A 20,223-nucleotide genomic window follows, 5' to 3' on the forward strand; every position below is an offset into this window, starting at 1 on the left:
ATGACACGGCTCCAGCTCCCAGTATTCATTGGTTTTATTCAAACTCCAGCAGTGAGGTACAAACTGCAGTTACACAGCATTTGTTTCCTTAAAAACAGTTCTTGATTACATAATTGCAAATAATCCCAAACAACTTCCAAAACTAAGTTGTTTAACAGTTCTGCCTAGAATGGTGGTTATTCTTCTTTTCAATCCATTTAAAAAACAATCTGATTAAAGAGCTCTGAGTTAAAAGCGAATCTATTTCTCACTCTACAAAAAGGAAAATGAGGACATGTTACAGCTCACCACAGATTCCCATCTGAGGCGACGAAGCTTCTCTAGAAACACTCCCAATTCTAAAAGCAGCTTTTTCCAAACCACAGATGGGTGACTGAACAGAAAAAAGGTGGAATCCTAATGCAGTACCTGATGCATCTGGCTCACGCTGCTTCCTATGGAAGAACACAACGATTACATGACTGTCACTTCAAATTTACATGACAAAAATGAACAAAAAAACGAGGGCCAAGCACCCACAGAACCCTTCCCTACATAAAACACCTACAGGGTGGAAAAGAATGAGACAAGTTTTCTGTAAAAAGCACGAGATAAACCTTCAGGAGAAGGGCTCAGGAAAACCTCAATCCATCACTGAAGGACAAAACCGAGTTGTAAGCAACAATTTTAATTCCTGAAACAGACTGAAAACGTACAGGTCCAACTGGGTTTTTACAAATGCTTTCCTAAGGGACTGAATTCATTTGGATGTAGAACAGGAGGATTGCTTTGCTGTGAGCCTAAAAACCAAAGACAAAAGCACAAGATGCAATACTATAGCATTTGAGCGCATAACTTAAAAAGCACTGCCGTGTGAACACTCACTACTGATTACATCAAAAATATTATACACTTACTCTTTGTCTCTTAACATTATAAGATAGGTTGGGCAAATACCTGGCACCAAAAAATTGATGCATGATCGTTCCAATACGTTAAACAAAATGTACTATATTAGAACATTAATATTTAAAAATTTATGCCAACTTGTCATCCAAACTCTGGCGGCTTAGCACTCCCTCAATTTCATTTACCCTTCTGGAAAAGTGAGCAAATTATTGTCTTCACCTTCATCCGCAGCATTTAAGGTGACCCAAACTTTCTCCCGATGGAGAGGTGAACAACAGGATGTATTCAGTATCCAATTTAACTAACAAGCCAGTGGTACATTTTTAGCAGTATTTCCCAGCACTGTCTGCAGTGCCCCCAAGCTTTTCAGAGTCCTGGTGCAAGGGCTTCCCTTCCAGCCCATGTAACAAGTCACTCCAGCACTGCTGGCTCCCAACACCAGCAGAAGTCTAACACTGCATACCCCCACGTGAGTCCTACGAGGAGCTGATCATTTGTTCACCCTCTGCTAATTATTAAACTTGTTTTCCCATTTGTAGAGTAGCATTACTGTAAAATCTACCTATGGCAGCACCTGCATTGCTGTTTACTTTTTAGAAAGAGCAATCCAGGTGTTGCTGTATTTGCTATGTTTTAATTGAACAAGTGTAGTATACAATTTATATTTGAACATTATGCCATTCAAGTCCACACAATGTCCATCGAATAAATCAATGTGATGTTACAGTAAAAGACATGATCTGATTTATCTGGTAAGGTTCCTCATCACGTATCGTATCCGAGACAGATCCAATGCTGTTAGTATCAGATTGTGAAGCCAGAGGCAAATCCTAAGGAAATAACCAAGTGCGCTTTTTGCAGGAGAGCATTCTGACAGGATTTAATGGTGAGCAGCATCTGCTTGTCGAGGCCAGCCGTCTTCCTCAACTCCAGAGTCATATTCTTCTTCAGATGAATCTTTAGTGGGAGCCCTGTAATTAAAATGAACTCATCAGATACTCTGTAATTGGAGGAGAAAAAGATGGAGACAGTTTCTGCATCTTGTGGGCAATTTGCTACCTGCAAAGCGCCCTGATGAAAGCTGTTCAGATCTCCATCTGTTTAATGACCTTTTGATCTGAAAGTGGTGCTATGCAGATTTAGTAAGCTCGTTACTGAACGCCAATCCCAAGGCTCATGAATTCAGTTAAGTCATTTGATTTCATCAGTAAATGTTAAGTTTTCAGCAGACATGAGTGCTGCAAAGCAAGCCATAATAACCTTTCCCTTGGGAAATTATGTGCATACAGACAAATGCAGAGCACGCACCTCAGTGCACAAAGTCCAAGTGGACCAAGCTCAAGTTCCTAAATATCATTCCTCTGTTTATTTTAACCTGACTCATCCCCCTCAACTCCACTGCTTGGCCATTAGAACTATTACTTTTTAAACCTATATTTGTCCAGTGCTTTCAGTACTCCAGCACAATATAATCTTTATGACTGTCATTATTTTAATGAGCTCAGCCAATCAACAGATTTTATTTATTATTATTATTATATATTTTTTTAAACACTCTACTCCTCCAAGCACAGTGGAGGAGAAAGCTTGCTGCAGCCCACAGCTTGCATTCGAAGTACCTCGGAGTGGTAGAAGTTACAAGGAGGAAAAATTCTGCTTCAGAATCTTGCCTACATTTAGAACTTCAGGTTTTTTACTGTTATCTTATGATGCTGATTGGTTCCTTTATTTCTCCAGGTACACACACACGAGATTTAAAGAAACTTCAAACACAAGGTTTATTTTTTAGCTTCTTTTTAAAAACTAAAGCAATACAAACCCAAAGTTTCTAGGACAGAATAGGCACTAACACAACTGTGTAGAATACACAGATACTGGATTCTTTTTAGGTTGTGTGCATGGTTCTGTGCTTATGCACTTGTCCCTATGACAAACATCAGATCATTTGCCTGTTACTCATCTGACACTTCATTATGGCTTTACCTAACGTATCCTGGCTCTTTTTTGCCTTCTACAACATCTTTGTCAACTTCCACGCATACGATGTCAGAATTGGGCACTTCAAACATGGGCTCCAGCAACAGCTTTTCCTACAAGAACACAAAGAGAAGAAATATTTAGGTATGGTGTCTTCTACAGAGAAAAAATACATACAGCCAGTAAGTGATTGTCAGAGCTAGAGGTCTTCTTGGAAGAGATCCGAATGCACACGTTTATAAGCAAGGTGTTGACTGCAAATTGCCACGATGAGGGCCACAGAACCGATATGAGAAGGTTCACTTACACAAGATGAGACTTGATTTACTCACCATTATAGATCGCAGACCTCTTGCGCCAGTTTTCCTCTCCAGGGCCAGTCTGGCTATAGCCTTCAATGCATCTTCAGTTACATTCAATTCACACTGCACACACAGAGAACAATTTCAGTTAACATTTCATTTATAATTCAACAGCACTTCAAGTGTAACAGTGCAAGTATTTGTCTTTCACTTGTTGCAGACCAGAACAGTTAACATTTAAACTACATAAAACTTCTGCTACACTTCTGTTACACCTGAAGTTACCACTGGTGACCATCCCTTTACATACAACTTCTACAAGTGCTGAAGGGACAGAAAGACAAGAATAGTAATTATAGACAACTACTGAATTCACTCTTCAGTTACTCGTGCTCTGCAGATCTCCAAAGCACTTCACACACTGCAAATAGCATTTAAAGAAAAGGCTTGTAGAGTAAGGAAGAATGAAGAACTGATGATCAGAATACAAAGGCCTCCTCACCCCCTAGCATTAAATCACTCAAGTCAAGGCCCTCTCCAACAATCTGAATCAGGAGTTGAAAAAAAATATTATGCATATATCTGGGCACTTCCACTCAGTGAAAAACTTCCCTTCAAAGTGAAAGCTGCCCATTCTTCCCTTTTTTATTTTTTGAATGGAAAGGAAAGGTGCTTTAAAGAACAGGCATTAACCAAACAAGCTGGACACATAGCCTTGAAATGACAGCAATTAGGTAAAGAGAAGATGACACTACTTCATTCTTATGTGTGTTGTAAAAAAAGAGCATCAAATTCTTGTCCAATGTTTTGTAAGCAATGTCCTCACAGAACACTGGCCTAAACAAGCAATCTGCAAGTTTTTAGACTGAGACAGGTAAGCTCTATTTCTTTCCCTACAAAGCTAGAAAGTACGTAAAGTCACTTTCCTCAGCCACAAAACAGACAGTGCATCTTTAGAGCGAGGCAGCTTTTTAACCTTATTTGTACACAAGACCACTGAAAAGCTGTCATAACATTATTTGTACACAAGGCCATTGAAAAGCTGTCACAAGGTCCAACCTTATCCATGCTGAATAATGCCTGGTACTGGGGAACCACAGCGTTCCGCGGCTCCGTGAGAATCCGTACGAGGGTTTTCTCATCCAGGCTGTGCAGAGGAACCACGACAGGCAAACGCCCCACGAACTCAGGAATCATTCCAAACTCTATGAGATCTCTGGCCTCCACGTGACGCAGCAAGCGATCCTTTTCTTCAATATCTTCATGTGTGTTGGACTCTCCACTTATATTAGCGAGATCAGCTGCTGCTGCAGCCCTTCTGCCTTTCCCCATGTTAGATGGTGTACCGAATCCTAAATACTGCAAAAAAGGAAAAACAACAACCTGAAGTGCCTATGAAACTATTTCAGTTTCTTTATGTAACTAAATCATGTTCCAGCTCCATAAAGAAAAGGAATAATTACATCATTACACGTTACTTTAAGCTGAATGAATTACTATTAGTGAAATTAAAGCCCTGGCACACAATCAGCTCCTTATAATACTTGATTGCCACTGCAAGGCATTAAGATGCTTGACTGAATAAGAGTAGGTTTTTCTTTAATAAAAGAAAAGTGACACATCTTAAGACATTTCCAAACCTCTACTGATATGCAAATGTTTTCTCAGCTTCATACTTGGCACACTCCCAATGAAAGAAATCCTGTTATCACTGCTAGAACAATGCGTGTCTTGTTCTGTTTTTAAAGAAACACAGGGTATTGCAACAGATTAAGAACTGCACCAGCAAGTGTTCTGTCAACAGCTTAACCTCTTTCTTATTGCAAATGCTAAAAAATTCCCTGTAGAAACAGAGACTACTGCAAGCTCCTTAAGCCTACTAACAATAGGTTTGCTCTTTGCTACCTTTCTTAAGCCTCCCTGATCTGAGGTAACAGATGGAAAACTGCTGCTCTAGGCACAAACTTACTAGATTTACAAGTATAGCAAGACCTTCAGGAGCCAGTGCTGCGAGTGGTACTCAGGATAACAACTTCTCAGTTCAAATACAGCCTGCTGTACTCACTTTTTCATTTTTCCTCCTGCTGATAATTCTGTCCAGGCCATTAAAAGCACCAGAAGCTACAAAGAGGATGTTTGTTGTGTCAACCTGCACCGTTTCTCCACGTAGTTTACGTGAGTTCTTCTCTGGAACGTTTACTATTGTGCCTTCCAGCAATTTTAACAGGCCCTGAAGAGCAAAGAATAAGCAATAAAAAAATTCACACAGCAGCATCACACACAAAGGCGTACAGATCCCACACTGTGTGTATCTTCACAGGTGTACTCACGTGTTATCATTTCTTATGCCCACATACTATCAGTAAAAGCTTAAAGAAATCAGTTTTCAATGAGAAGCAATCCCACTTACAGACAAAAACCTTTGAATGCCATTCCCATACACCCAGCCAGTGGCACGCAGTAATGAGTTGAGGGTTTTGCCAAAAACAAAACGCTCTCCATTACTGCCTCCATGAAGCAACTTCCTATCCGAATGCTGCAAGGGTGCTTTTAAATTAAAACTTCCCTGCAACCCTGTGGTCCTAAGTTGCTCTGGGGATTTTTTGAGAAAAGAAATTCAAGAGGAAAAGTGAGAGTTTCAGGGGTTAATCATGAAGGAGCTGATCCATGCTGCACACAGCAGACCTGATGAACAGTTTGCTTATAAAGTAAAGCCACTGCATTGAGTACGTACTTGTTGAACCCCTTCTCCTCCAACATCCCGTAACTGATGAATGCCAGGAACACTGCCAATCTTATCCACTTCATCCAGAAAAACAATTCCTACAGTTAGAGAAAATGGGCTTAAGGAAGATTCTACTCCTTAAGACAAGCAAAAATTTACACACTGGGAAGAAAGCAATTTAAGTTAGAATCTGTTCTACTTCTGTATTTCAGATTGCAAAAATGTACGACCAGAATACATAAACAAAGCTAAAACAAGAACTAGAATATATGTTTATAGTTCTCTTCATGTTTATTATTTCTGCTTTGAAAGTAGAAAAATTCAGGTACACGCCACAAAAATATAGTTTGCAGAAATACTGATGATCTGCAAGTTCACAGCACCTAAGTAAGGTTAACATAACTTGCTCATGAACTTGAGAAAACACTGTATAAGTTTACCTTGCTGAGCTTTTTCTACGTTGTAGTTGGCATCTTGCAGCAGTTTTGCAATGACAGATTCAATGTCTTCACCAACATAGCCAGCCTGAGTCAAGGTAGTACAGTCACAGATAGCAAATGGGACGTCCAGGCATTTCGCTAGAGTCTGAGCCAGCAAGGTTTTACCTGGTGAAACAAAACCCGTATGTTATAACTGCAGGTAGTTCTGCAGAGCACACAAAGTCAGCTATTTATCAGAGGATTGCCACTACTGTGATTAAACACTGAGAATGTTACCAGTATATTCATAGATGCTCATACAAGAAAAAGTTTCCAAGTCAGACAGCGTTCACAAGCAAGCTGTAGTTTTGAATAAGGCCAATTCTGTACTGAGGCAGCTTGAAATGCATACTGTACCACAAACAAAGGATCACACAGTACACAAAACAAGATCCACGTACTTGAATAGACTACAGATTACATCAATCAATAGTCCTTTGCAGACACTCAAAGTGCAGTGCAAAGTTCCACTGCTCCTTCTTTGGAGAGAAACAGAAGTACCATATTATTGAGTGAGTGCTCTCTCAGATAACCTGCACAACGTTGTGACATCAGCCCACTTCCTAAGAACACACAGCCACCGTTTCATTTAACCACCTGCAACTGATCTGTCCCAGGGGTGAAAGATCACTTGAACTGCATCACAACTTGCCTCCTAGAAAGCAGACAGACTTTAGAGGCGTTTTGTTTCAGCGTAACAAAGTTGCATCTTTTTAATCAGTCAATACAAAAAGGCATTAAAATACAATTTAAAAAGCAAAAAAGAATTAAGACACATAAAATCACACAGCTGTATACCTGATCCAGTTGGTCCAAGCAGCAAAATATTACTTTTTTCAAGTTTTATGTCATCGTTGGGCGAATCCAGTACTTCACCTCCCCGTTTTTCCTGAGGTATCTGCTGGTTCATTTGTTGCTGCATAGATGCTCCCAAAGCGTTGCCGTGTGGACTAATCCCAGCAATCTGCAGCAGTTCTGAAGAGAATAATGATAGCACTGTTTGAGCACTGCAAGGCCATCAGTACCTTCCATACATAACAGCTTTCTGCTCTGTTCTGCAGATCTACAGATACAGCCATTTGTGCAGAAATTTAGAGAGGACTGCATAAACTTCAAGCAACTACTAAAAAAACACAGCTTTCAGTTATGCTTTTGTTTAGTGCACATAGGAAGAGAATCTCTAATGGCACAGCATATTATGCAGAAACATTCCTCCTTACACTTTGCTGCTTTCCATACAAAACCAAACAGAGTCAGATCTTAAACACCTCACCCCCCCCAAAAAATGCTCAATGTCATCAATTGAATTTAATAACAAAAGGGAAAAGTGAGCAGAATTTTTACCCAGCACTTGTAGTGGTCACTAAATACTATTCTATGTGAATATCAAAAGGGTAAATATTGCAGAGGAGGACATGAGGAGAGAGATCACTTACTTGTAAATCTGTACTCATCCTCCCGTCTTCTGATTTCTAATTCTAAGAGAGAGGATGAAAACAGTAGTGAAAATTTATAAAATCTTACAGCTTCTCTACCTCTTGCCCTCTTCTGAATACTTATCATTGATGTGTATCAAGGACTTTAACGAGAAGTCCCCACAAGTTTGCTTTTATTGCCATCAAGTTTAGCCCCAGGTTCAACATGCATGCTTTTAATTAAAGTGACAGCAAGCTATTTATTACGTAATACATTAATACTGAGACCTCTACATGGATTTTTGTTTTAGAAGCACTTGCAGAAAAATAAAAAGATATATATATATACACACACACACCATAAGACAATTCTGCTTGGAAGAGACTTAAAACTCACACGTTTATATCTGAGTGATAGAATGGCAGATGAAACATATTTCAAAGTGTTATGAACTGCAAACATATAAATCACAAACATCCACTGGCAGTTTCTCTGAGTGCACACAAAACTTCCTGCAGAGGATCAGGAACTTCCACAGGCCAGGTACAAAACAGTGCTGCTAAGGTTCTCCCCTGCACATTCGAGGTTTTGCTTGTGCTGTTTTTTGTTTTGTTTTTTGAAGTAAACTCAAGAAACAAAGATTCCTTTTCTCAGCATACTATTCATTGCAACACAGAACAGAACACCTTAAGAAAACCAAGGTACGCTTTGAATCAGGAACAGCCACTTAATCCTACTTCTAAAAATAATGTAGATCAACACAGCCCCATATTTACTCAGCAGCAGAAGTACTGCCAAGAGGAGCTCAGACTCCACCTGCTAGATATGGAACAATGCTACAGTGACCAACAGGCGCTGCCAACAGCAGCCATCAAGTCTAGGAAGGTAACTATTCATCAAATTCTCTATGCAAAATATTGTCTGTGTGATCTGCGTGGCTGCCTGCAGATTAAGCAGCAATTAGATTAAGATATGCAGTAAAAGAGATTGGAAGTAAAATTTGCAAGCTTACTTTATAAAGCAAGATACCTACTAACGTGTCAGTAAGAAAAACACTAAATATTTAGTAGGGTAGACAACACCTGTGAAATCATGAACCTTCTGGACTGCTATTTAAATAAGTCACAGAAAATTATTTCTGTAAAATCTGAATTTCACTGTATATACTCTTTAATAATTCAAATTACAGAACACTGAGCATCAAGTGAAGCCATCCTTAGGTGAGATTTCATTAACTCACCAGTGCAGTATTTGCTTATCCCCCTTCATTCAGACAGTGAAAGCAGTCAGGTTCATCACTTCTGAGCTTTCATACACTGTTAAGGCAGTAATTTGCTCACATGCAATGTTTTGAAAATGCTGTGTTTTACCTAAGAATGCAATGTTTGAGTCTATCAACAGCCATTCTGGGAAGCTTTGACATTTCTCTTCCTTTGGGAAACACGTGTAAAATATGCACAGATTGCAGCTCAGCTACTACCATTAGAAGGTCAAAAGTATGAGGCAGGGTTCTGAAATGGTGGATTTTATTTGAACAGAAGAATAGAAAACATCACACAAACCTCTTGGTGTTAGAGAAGTCTGCTTCTCAACTTCAGCTTGCTGTCTCAGGTTAGCTGGGATATTGTTGTAGATCCTCTTGTAATGATTATACACAGCAACTGAGAGCACCTTCTTGGCAAAACACTGACCAACAACGTATTTGTCGAGGTAGTTATAAATCTGAAGAAGTGACTCAGTATTAGTAACAGTTCTAAATAACTGCAGGAATTTAGAAGACAGCCTTTACAGGACACTCAAAACTTGACTGCAGTTTTAGGGCTTTTTTTGTGTTAAGATTTTGACACACATTCTGAGAACTTCCTAATTAAGCACAGCTGAACCCTGCATTTCAGAACAGACCCCACTGCAGTCCATGAGGAAGTGAGAAACACAGTGAGCTCCCAGAATCACACAGAGTCACCAGGGTTGGAAAAAACCTACAAGATCATCCAGTCCAACCATCCACCTATCAGCAACAGTGCTCCCTCACTATCTAAGGAAACCAAATGATGTAAGATGGGTGCTGCAGTAGACAGGTTGCAGCCACACGCTAACTTGCTGTAATTCTCAACCAAAAAGAAGTCAAACAAAAGGTTTTGCAATTACAGAAAGAAGCTGACAGTGTGGAATGTGAGGCCATGGCAGGAAATTAAGGATACCACGGCTGGAGAGGGTTGAGGTTATCTTAAGGTCACAAGGAGAAAATTAAGGTACTGCATCTCAGTCACAAGACAAAAGGCAGAGGAAACCGAGCCCAACTCCTCTTATGGGATCTACTGTTTCTTTATCAGTGCTCTGCCAGGTCACAAAGCTCTCAAAGGTTTAATCTTGAACTCATCATCTTTATTCCTCGTTGCTCTGTCACGGTGAACCGTTACACCCAAAGCAGATTAAGAAGTGAAGTATTGCAGCATGCTGTAGTGCAAAGGAAAGTGGGGTACGACAAGGACTGTACCTTTTTGGGTGGAGGAGGCGGCTTCTGCTGGAATGCCAACTTCACAGCTTCTGCTGCTGACTCGGGCTCCTTAATGATGCTCTTTTTAGTGTCTGCCTCTGACAGTACAACAAAAAAATGGTGACACTTTTCACACTTCACGAAACGGGTGGAAGCTGTGAAAAAAGAGAATCCAAACGGTAAGAAAAATCACTTGCTCATCCCAACAAGAGACAGTCTGGGGATGCAACAGGTGCTCAGGATGCTTTGCAACACCTTCTGCTTAGTTCTGCTGTCCGTTCTTACTTTCAAAAGCCAAAAGCCAAACCCTCCTACTGCCAACTTTGTGAATTATTTCCTCAAAGAGCCATGTTATGTTATGTGCCAACACTGGCTTCAAGAATTGCACAGCAGAACTTGCACTACTACTTTACTACTTTCAGAAATCCAAGTTGAAATAACCCAAAATAGGCAACAGAAAAAACAAGCTTATAACCTGAAATAGGTCTAACAATACCAATGTGTTCTGTTAAATACAGTAAGACTGGTTTAAACTAAATACGCTAGTGAACTTATTAAATTAAAAGCAAAGTGAATGCAGCAAGACAACCACAGGAAAATCTTCTGTGTCTGAACTTCTGAACTCATAAAAAGCTTTCAGAAAATGGCGTGTACAGTTCAGTACAGCTGATTCTACCAGCAGCCTCCAGCCATACACCAGCTGCTTATTTATAGCTTGTTTTTGCCTTCCAAGGAGCTGGCATCAGCGTTAATATTAAATGCACCTTACAACTGAGTAAAAAAAGACCAGACTATTTAATAAAACAGCAATTATCACAGCTGTAGTGGAGTTAATAAATACTACAGAGAAAATTCATACAACAGCTGACAAGTTCCTCTGGCAACATTCCAGCTGTTATCTACCTGATATGAACGCAATCACTGGCACACATTCACCTGTTTTAGCTCTTACTGAGTCAGAGCACAGCAGGAAGACACACTCCCAATGCTCACTCAGAAGAGCCCTGCTCTCCTTTATGTCTGCAGAGCCACAAGGCTGCTGTCCTTCCTTCTGCAATGCTAGCAGCCTGGTTAGCAAGGAGTAACCACAAGAATACTTGTCCCCTTTACAGATCCACAGGAATGGTGGGGGGAAAAAAAAAAGAAAGTGACTGAACAGCAAGCTGTAAGAATCCAATGCTCTCTTAAAACATCATCCATTAAAAAAAAAAAAAAAAAGAAAAAATCATTGTGCAGAATACACTTGCCTCAATTATTCCAAGCAGCAGACAGGAAGGTAAATTAGAGACCTCTCCTATTTTCAGTGAGACTCACAGGGTCAATAGGTACAGAGCAGCTTTGATGTGTGGGAGGCCCCAGATTAATTTGGTAACCGCCCTCAGCTGGCAAAACACAGCAGTGGAGGGCAGCTCCCATTGTCTGCACAGCACTGGGAAACAAGCATTGGTGCATGCAGTTACAGAAGTTCTACTGGGTGGCAGAAGTTTTGAGCAGTTTTCTAGGGAAATCACATCCCAGCACTGCTGTTCTCCTAGAAGTGAGCACAAAACTTCAAGCAACTTCTCTGTTCTTAAATACCAATGTTCTTGTACACTGCTGGTTGTTTTCGTATGCCACGCTTTATGTGGTGAGTTGGCAAATACACAAGAACACAGGGAAGAGCTTTCAGGTCAAATTATCTCACTGTCATTAAGATATTTGCAAATACTTATTATGTAATAAGAAAACAAGCTGAGTGTTGTTTTTGATTCAGGCAACGTTACCATAGCGTACCAGAGGCTGTGTTTGTACACAGTTTCCAAAGCACACACAAGCTGATCCCGTCAAAGAGAAATGCTGGGTTTCTACAATACACACAGGAAGTCAGAGCAAGAGAATTAATCTCAAAAACACTTGTGGGGCTGAGACAAAGTGCTACCAAACTGCTAAGGTAAAAGCAATCAGGGGAGCTTCTACCCCGCGAAGTAGGTAGCAAGAAAGTCTTGCTTTTGAGGATGAGAGTTCATGGTGTCAGCTGAAGGCAGCAACAGCAGGGCCTGCTGAAGGCTTCTTGTGCCAACCAGCTTTAAAGCTATTAGATTTCACTCCACCTCTGCAGCTCACGTCTTGTTTCACTCATCGCAAAACTCTTTGCATAGTTTGGCAAACCAAAGCAGCACAGGAACTGCTGAGGAAATATGTCAAGCACACAACTCTTGATTTGTTTCATTCTTCCTTAGCAGTTTGTTACTGCAGTAAAATGAAGCGACTGCTAATTCCTTATTTTCCTTTTGGCTCTCAGTACATAATGCTCTGCAGCCTGTAATTCAAACTGGAATTGGTTGAATTCATTAGATTTGCTAAGCAATGTTGAAGGCCTATCTGAAAACTTAAAGTTACAATGTATAAGAAGACTTGAAACCCATTCATTTTTGATCAGTTTTTTCCCTTTTTCTTTGTTTCTAGTATTTTTAGAAGAATTAGAACTTATCCCTTTTGTTTTCCAACACCTTCACACTCTATGATTTGGCTGGAAGCTGCCTGATTGAATTAACAAAGCCAGAAAAAGACACACCCGGAGAAAACTTGAGAGAATTATAAAATAAAATTGAAGACAAAGCTTTCAAGTTAACAACTAAGACTCAAGATTGCTGTTCTCAGAATGAGAAGCCCACTCCAGCCCACTGTCAGTGCCATGGTGCTCAGTTAGAACTGCTAACAGGCTTTAAAGGCTGTGCAGCCCTGAAGTCTGAGTAGAACACAAGGATGTAAGAAGCAGATGCACTCTGCTACCAACAAGCAGGCTTGCTCCTACTTTCTCCCATAATACTACTAGAAATTAATTCTCTTCATAAGAAAGTTCTCAAGCATGTTTAAATATTCCTAGTGCTAATGAAAATAAACCAGGTTACATTTCTGCTGTGTAGGGACACAGCCATTATTCTACTCCACATCAATGCCTGAATGGTATTTCCAAATTAAAGGACAATACCCAAAGGATTCCATTTCTTGTTACATCAGTTGTGTTGGGTTTTTCAGAATGGTTTGTTGTCTGCAGTTTCAAATAAAAATACCCATTATTTATAAACAGAAAAGAAGAAACAAAACAGCTACCAATGATTGATCCTTTTATTTAAGTACACCGTTGCTACACAACGGTCTTGTGATTCATGCTGCCTGATCATTTTAAATGAATAGCATGCTTTATACAAGCAGCAGTGAATAAAAGCACATCTGCTCATTTTCACTGTGATATTAACAACCATTTAACAAGTTAATGCTGTCCTTGTCTGAAGCTTCTTAGTGCACAAGACTGATTAGGATTTGATACTTCCTCCTTGAGCCCCACCAAGTGACAATGAGTGTTTGCTTTCTGACACCTATTTTCTAGACAGGTCTCATTAGTGTTGAAAAAAAAGGAGAAACATCTTTGAATGCAACAGAACCTGCAGCATAGCTGGCATTACTCTGAATTGTATTTCAAAAGGCTGCTATTCCTGCTGGACATCAGGCACCCCACACACTTTGGGTTTTGTTTGCACTTTCCCAATTCCTGTTTGGAAGGCATTACGTGTTTGATTTTGTCACAAAACCCAGCCTAGTAAGCCATCTGTCACGTGCTGATTCCTCTGCTGGATAACCACTCTGGTTTCAGTGCATACAGGATTAGTCCTGTTATTTAGCAAGCAGAGGACAGACAGTACTGACATTTACATCTATAAATGGACAGAAAAGAACTATTAGTAGTTAAAGCAGTACTGTTTACACAGGCATCTCTACGACTCCATAAAATGGAGACAAGCTGTTATAAATGAGCACATTCAAAATTGCAGTCCAAATTCCACTATCATATTCTGCTCCACATCACAGGCAATTACACAAATGCATCAGACAGTACGTGCTTATTCCAACGTGGTCAAACTAAACTGTTTTTTCCCTCCCACATTGTGTAATTAATTGAAGTTCCACGCAGACTAAAACATAACGACCAGGACGGCATCAGATCATTAACCCAACCAGCCCTGCAGCCATCTATGAAGAAGGCACCCATCAGCACTTACACACGAAGGTCTCCACGTGTGTGCACAGGTCTCCGCACTTGGGGCAGCGCAGCTGGTTCCCTCCTTTTCCAGAACTTCCAGAGCTCGACTTCTTACCTCCCCCCTCACCGACAGACTTCTAAAAAGAGATTTCCAGACAATTAGTGCCAAACAGCAGCGCTGTGACACCGGGCATTTGGCTGTTTGTGGAATCCAGCCACGTGAATACTGTAATACCTGTGTAATGAAATAACCCCTGTCAGGACTTTGAAAGGCTTTGAGAGCTCAGCAGCACAATAAAACCAACCTGAAACGTACGAGCACCTGCATTTCCCAGTTGCACCAATTTTGGATGCTCACATAAGTATCCCATGTCTGCATTACAACTGCTAGATTGGCACTGCAATAATAGCAAGCTATGCCGTGTTAGGAGTGTTTTAACAGCACATTCCAACAGTTTATACTAAGCACAGAGAAGAAAACAGTTCATTCTTATAGAGCATCACGTCACTATCAAAACTGTTTATTCTGAAGGTTCTGGACGCCACATCTCTTCTTGTGTCCTTGGCAGACGTCCCTGTGCAGGCAGATGGCTGTAGGGCAGATATGCCTATAAAACAAGCATCTCAGAAACTGTTTGAAAAAAATCCTCTTCTGACCTCTAAGGCAGAATCCTGCTCTTTCTCCGTGTTCTGCTTTCAGTGGTGTTTAATGTTAACTGGTAGCAATTAATTTTAGAGAACACCAAAGATCTCTCCCCTCTTTCAAGACACTTCTGCACTTTTTTAAGCCTTACGTGCCCACTTTTCCTCAGAACCTTTCTCAAGCACAGAATAAGAAGAAAAAAATCTCAGATTTCCTTCTTCGTTGTTCAAGTTCAATCTGAAGCTTCAGAACACACCTGTGTCACCTGGACAGTCACTCAGATGACGTACCACCATGCGAAGGCAAAAGTTATCGCTCAAACTCTCAAAACGTTATTTGCTGACTAAAGAGCAATTTTATTCTCAGGTAATCATTTATCTGAAGAAGCTGTTTATTAACTATAATTACAGAGAAAGGCCAGGATGAAAATAGATTAAAATTTACTTCCAAGAATAAAGCAGGTCTCCTCACAAAGTCGCCTTGTGACAACTGAAACACAACTACCAAACCAGAGCTGAGAAGGAACATTGGAAACTGTACTTTTGAAAGCCCACTTGGCAGCAGCAGGCTTCTGAAGAACAGTTGTGATCACTACTCTTCCCTGAGCTGCTGAGAACTGTTGTGAATTTATAACATTCTACAGAGACCTCTGAAGTGTCCCCAGGCAAAAAGATTAATAGAACTAGGACAAGCATTACGGAACATTGATACAGTTTGTCTGCCCGTAGATTCACAGTAGAATTTTTCTTTGCTGTCAGCTGCAGCAATTTGAAGAATCATATCTACTAAAAACATTTAGGAAACATCTTGACCAAAACTACTGAACAGCATAACACACGGAGATTACCTTGCTTCCTTCTCCAGAGCCATCCTTGCCCGTGCCATCCTTTGAAGCAAAATACGCCGGTGTTTCCGAAAAGCTTCTAAGAGGAATCCGCCTGAGAGAACAAGTTTCAAAAGTCCCAAGTTTCCCCAGAACAGGGATGCGTGTACGGCCACAGGAAATACCTGGAAACAAATGAAGGCACAGAAGGAAAACAATTTCACCAAGCATTACAGCGTGGTGAAAATCTTGCCAGTATCACAGCCAGACAACAGAACACCTCATTAGCATCTGACTCAAGCATGCTGGCTGTGACTGTATCTGCTCAGTTTCAATGCACTGCCTTATACTCTTATCCAGCTCTTTAGGGAAAATCAGTAAGATAAAACCAAACCAATGTTTTCCTCAAGCATACTCTGCTCAAAATGCAGTCTTTTACCTACATGTTAAGTACCTAAATTTTGGATCTCAATTGAAAATACCCCAGTTCTGACTCTGACGTCACTGAATCCCAAAGCTGATTTACGTTAAATAAAAGCCACCAACAGCAGAACTCCGAGCAGCCACATTTCAGCAATGCAAAATGAATTCATTTCACCACCTTAAAGTTTACTCCATAAAAAGCTGCCAGATGGTCCAAAAATGACCTGAAAGTAATCCTATGTCCTCTGACGTCAGAGGGCTCAGAGTCCCATCGTGCCACAGGACTGGGAACATCCCGTGTGTGAAAGCAATCCTCAGAACAACCAGCATCCAGCTCCTGTGAAACCATCAGAGTAAAAAAGAGACCATCGGAACATGCCCTTATTGTGCAGCAGTTACCTAAGAGGAGCGTCAGAGGCCCAGCCCTTGTGCCTGGATTTGGATTTCACTGCGAAATCATTTCCAGGAATCGGAGGAAACGTCTGACACACACACAAAAAAAAAGTTGTTGCAGGGGAAACTGAAAAGGCAGCGTTACAGCTGGCACACACTGAGCCTCTGCAGAGAGGCACGATAAATATTAAACAGGGTGAATGCTGTGGACGTGGCTTACTGCCAACGAGAAGGAAAACGTACTGAGAAACCAAGCGGCGTGTAAGGTTACACTCCATGCCTGGGTATGGGGTGAATCAACGTGTGTCATCCTTGTGATTGCAACATCTGGGCACAAACAAGGAGCCTGCAATCGTTATCTTCCACCTTCCTTTTATTTAAGGAAGCACTTTTTTGACTTGCTTCATGTACTTGACAGGAGCTCTGAACGTTACTGACAGAAGAGCTGTACAGTGACCAGGAGAGTTCAAACCTTGCTGCTCCTGCCTGGTTTTTGCTCTAAGTCAGAGCAATGAAAAAAATCTACAAAAAAGTCACTCAGAAAAAAAAATTGGCAATAGAAGCACAATTCATTTGCTCTGGAAGAAGTAAACATTTCTGGTTTGTTGTTTTAAAACGTATATGATAAATCCATGTGTAAACATAAAAAGAATTAACAGAATTTCAACTTCCCTGCTGAGAGACACTAGTGTGGAAAAGCACCTTAGCTTGCAACATAGCACAAGCGATGCAAACACACAGATTGCTCCACACCAGAAACAAACTGCAAATGCTGGTTCAGTTTCACAAGCAGCTGTGCCCTGCTGAGCAAACCCGCACCCACAGTTGGAGTGCTGAGTGCACTTGTCACTACCAAACACACTGTGCTGAGTGCCCAACGTGTCACAGCAGTTACACAGCACTTCCCAGTCCTGGGGGGCTTATTCCTCATAAATGGTTTCTTTATTGAGCTTCGTCTTGCTTCCTCCAAAGGGAAAGGAACAGGACATCTTAAAAAAAAAAAACAACCACCACAACAAAAAAGCATCTCTGCTGAGGGAAAAACCAGTATCACAATTCTCCTGCCTACAGAGAACAAAGTCCTAATAAAGAGACTCAAACACTTCACTACCGCTGAGCGCTGTACAGCGACAGAAGGTGGCCAATTTTAATTGAATGACACAGAAGATGTCCTGAAAACACACTGGGTATGAAATGACATGAGAAGTGCCTGAGCTGATAAGCACCACGTTTCTGCTCTACCAATCAGCACCACCACAGCCGTGTGACTGCACCCAGAGTCTGTTGGGCTGCAGGCAATGGATCCAGGCAGCCATCCACCCTGCAGCAGTGCCTGTGCTGCTGACCCCCTCCCTCCTCTCTCTCACAATCTGGTCAGTCTGTAGGGTACAACATCAAACTGACTGTGCCGCATGTGCTGAATTCTAAAGGGTACAGATTGGTTAAAGCAGAAGAAAACAAAACCACATTACTGCTCCATCAGCTTCAGGCCCTGGGACAAAGCTTGCCGTGTTCAGCCAACCCAGAGATCTGAGTGATTCTTGCTTTATTATCTTTTTCAGACAGAACTTCATTGTGTAATTAAAGACTAAAGGAGGAAGAAAGTTATCACAACGACTGTCCTCCAAAAGTAAATCCAAAAGCAATTCCAGCCCAGTGCTGGCACTTCCTGCTGAAGGATGCAGGCACTGTAAGGGTGCAGATACATGGCAGCACAGCAGCATTCTCACACACACCAGCAGTCAGGTTTGGGCACTTTTTGTAGCTATAAGAACACGTGTCAAACATAAGAGCTGTGGCAGCAGCAACAGCACCTCTCCATAACTTGCCTAGATCAGCAGGCTGTGACAAAACAGAAGGCTCCTTTACAACTTATTAAACATTGAGGGGTGAGGAACGAAACGCCAACCTTTGGGCCAAACCTCAAGTATTCTGTAAGAGTGTTTTGTCCCAAATTGTCACAGGGAGGCTAACAGGAGATGAGGCTCTGACAACCTCAAGTTTATACCAACTGCCACCACACCCATCAGCGATGCCCCACAAACTGATCTGTCACAACCACCAGAATGTGCCAAGTGAAGACTTTTATAAGCCCCAGGTAAGCAGATGTGCAATATGACTCCACAAATACATTCCAGCCTTATTTGCTTTTGTACACATCCCTCTGAATTCTTAGTTCTGAGGGGAAAAAACACAAGCTCTGTTTGTTCCTTAGAAAGGCACAAAGAAAAGCAGTACTTCTGAGTTAAACGTAGAGCACTGCCTGTTTTCAGACTCCTCGTTCCCCCGATTTGCGTGGCTCTGAAGGCCACGTTCAGCCCTCAGGGCAGGTGTCACACACAAAGGCGGGCGCAGAGCTCACGCCGGGGAGCCACGAACGGCCCTCTGCCTTATGAGCCCCAAAAAGCTCATTGAAAAGCGGGGAGGGCTGCGCACAGCAACAAAGGCACAGCACGAGGAGAGAGCCGGACCGGGGCGGAAGGCTGCAGCCCCCTCGCAGGGCTGGCGCGGGCCTCGCGCCGCTCGCCAGCTGGACACGCTTTCCGCCAAGCCAGCACGGAACGACGCCAACGAGAGCCCGCTTCCCGCAGCTCCCCACAGCCCTGAACCTCCTCGAGGAGAGCGCTCGGCAGACACGGGGCCGCCCCGGCCCTTATCGCACGGCACCTGCGGCGCTGACAGCCGCCACAGCGGCGCGGGGAGGAGGGCCGGGCCCCGCGGGACAGCGCGAAGGAGCCGGGAAGGGCCGAGAGGAGCGGAGGGTCGGGGCGGTTACCTCTCCGCGCAGAGGGCAGCGTAGAGCCCAGCAGGCGCGCGGCCGCGGCACAGCTGTGGCAGGCGGACATGGCGCGGCCGCGGCCCGGCCCGCTACCCCCGACGAGGCCTTCGCTGGCGGCGGAGCTGCGCGCTCCGCCCGCGGCGTAAACACCCCTTCCCCCCACTCGGCGCCGCCTCGTGACGTCACCGCGCACGCCTCTCCTCCTGCGGACTACCGTTCCCAGCAGGCAGCGCGCGAGGCGCCCCGTCTGAACTCAGGGGACGGCCGCCGCGCGGGACCTTCTGGGAGATGTAGTCCTCGTGGGAAGCGAGGGAGCGGTGGGCCGCGCCGCGTTGCATGGTGGGAAGCGTAGTGCGGACGGTGCGGCTGCGCCCTGCCGCCTCCCGCGGTTCCGCGGCGGTGTCTGGCAATTCAGTTTCCCTTTGCACGTCAATTTTAGGTAATTCCTTACTTCTAATAGCAATTAACCTCGTCTTTTCCCAGAACTCCTGACATCACCACGTTGTTTTTCACTTCCCAATCTTAAATGCAAGAGAAATACTTTCATAAAGATTTTTTTTTTTTTTTTTCCTAAAAAGCCTTTCATAAAAATGAAGCTGAAAAAGCAGCTGGAAATCATTAAGAGAAACGAAACAATCTCTCGAGAAATGGAGCCGTCTGCTGGGTGATCCTCAGTCGAGGGGGAAAACAGCCTCCAGCGGCCGAGCAGGGCCTTTCCTAACTTCTGCTCAGCTCCTCTTGGTTCTAATCTGGTAACACACAGCTTCAACGCTACAGCAGCTGCCAACCTGACTTTAATCTGCACTAAACCCAGCAGCACGTCCTGCCAGGAGCTCTTTGAAGCACAGCGTTCACCT

The 20,223-nt window shown here is 42.6% G+C and overlaps 1 protein-coding gene across 2 annotated transcripts; it reads right to left on the reverse strand.

Annotated features, from left to right (window-relative positions):
• Positions 1–16: 16 nt before the first annotated feature.
• On the reverse strand, positions 17–19,528 carry CLPX (caseinolytic mitochondrial matrix peptidase chaperone subunit X). Of its 2 annotated transcripts, XM_048955946.1 has the most exons (14): positions 19,364–19,528; positions 15,796–15,956; positions 14,325–14,442; positions 10,285–10,439; positions 9,350–9,509; positions 7,808–7,849; positions 7,170–7,346; positions 6,333–6,497; positions 5,902–5,990; positions 5,233–5,397; positions 4,227–4,526; positions 3,198–3,290; positions 2,872–2,978; positions 17–1,859 (listed from the first exon to the last, which is right to left on the reverse strand). In XM_048955946.1, the coding sequence occupies exons 1-14, from the start codon at positions 19,431–19,433 to the stop codon at positions 1,769–1,771; spliced, it is 1,893 nt and encodes a 630-aa protein (XP_048811903.1). In that variant the 5' UTR covers positions 19,434–19,528; the 3' UTR covers positions 17–1,768. The 2 variants fall into 2 exon arrangements, with proteins under 2 accessions (XP_048811903.1, XP_048811904.1); XM_048955947.1 differs by lacking the exon at positions 7,808–7,849.
• Between the last annotated feature and the right edge of the window lie 695 nt (positions 19,529–20,223).

This window comes from Lagopus muta, chromosome 10 (genome assembly GCF_023343835.1).
Source record: "Lagopus muta isolate bLagMut1 chromosome 10, bLagMut1 primary, whole genome shotgun sequence".
Lineage (NCBI taxonomy): Eukaryota > Metazoa > Chordata > Aves > Galliformes > Phasianidae > Lagopus > Lagopus muta.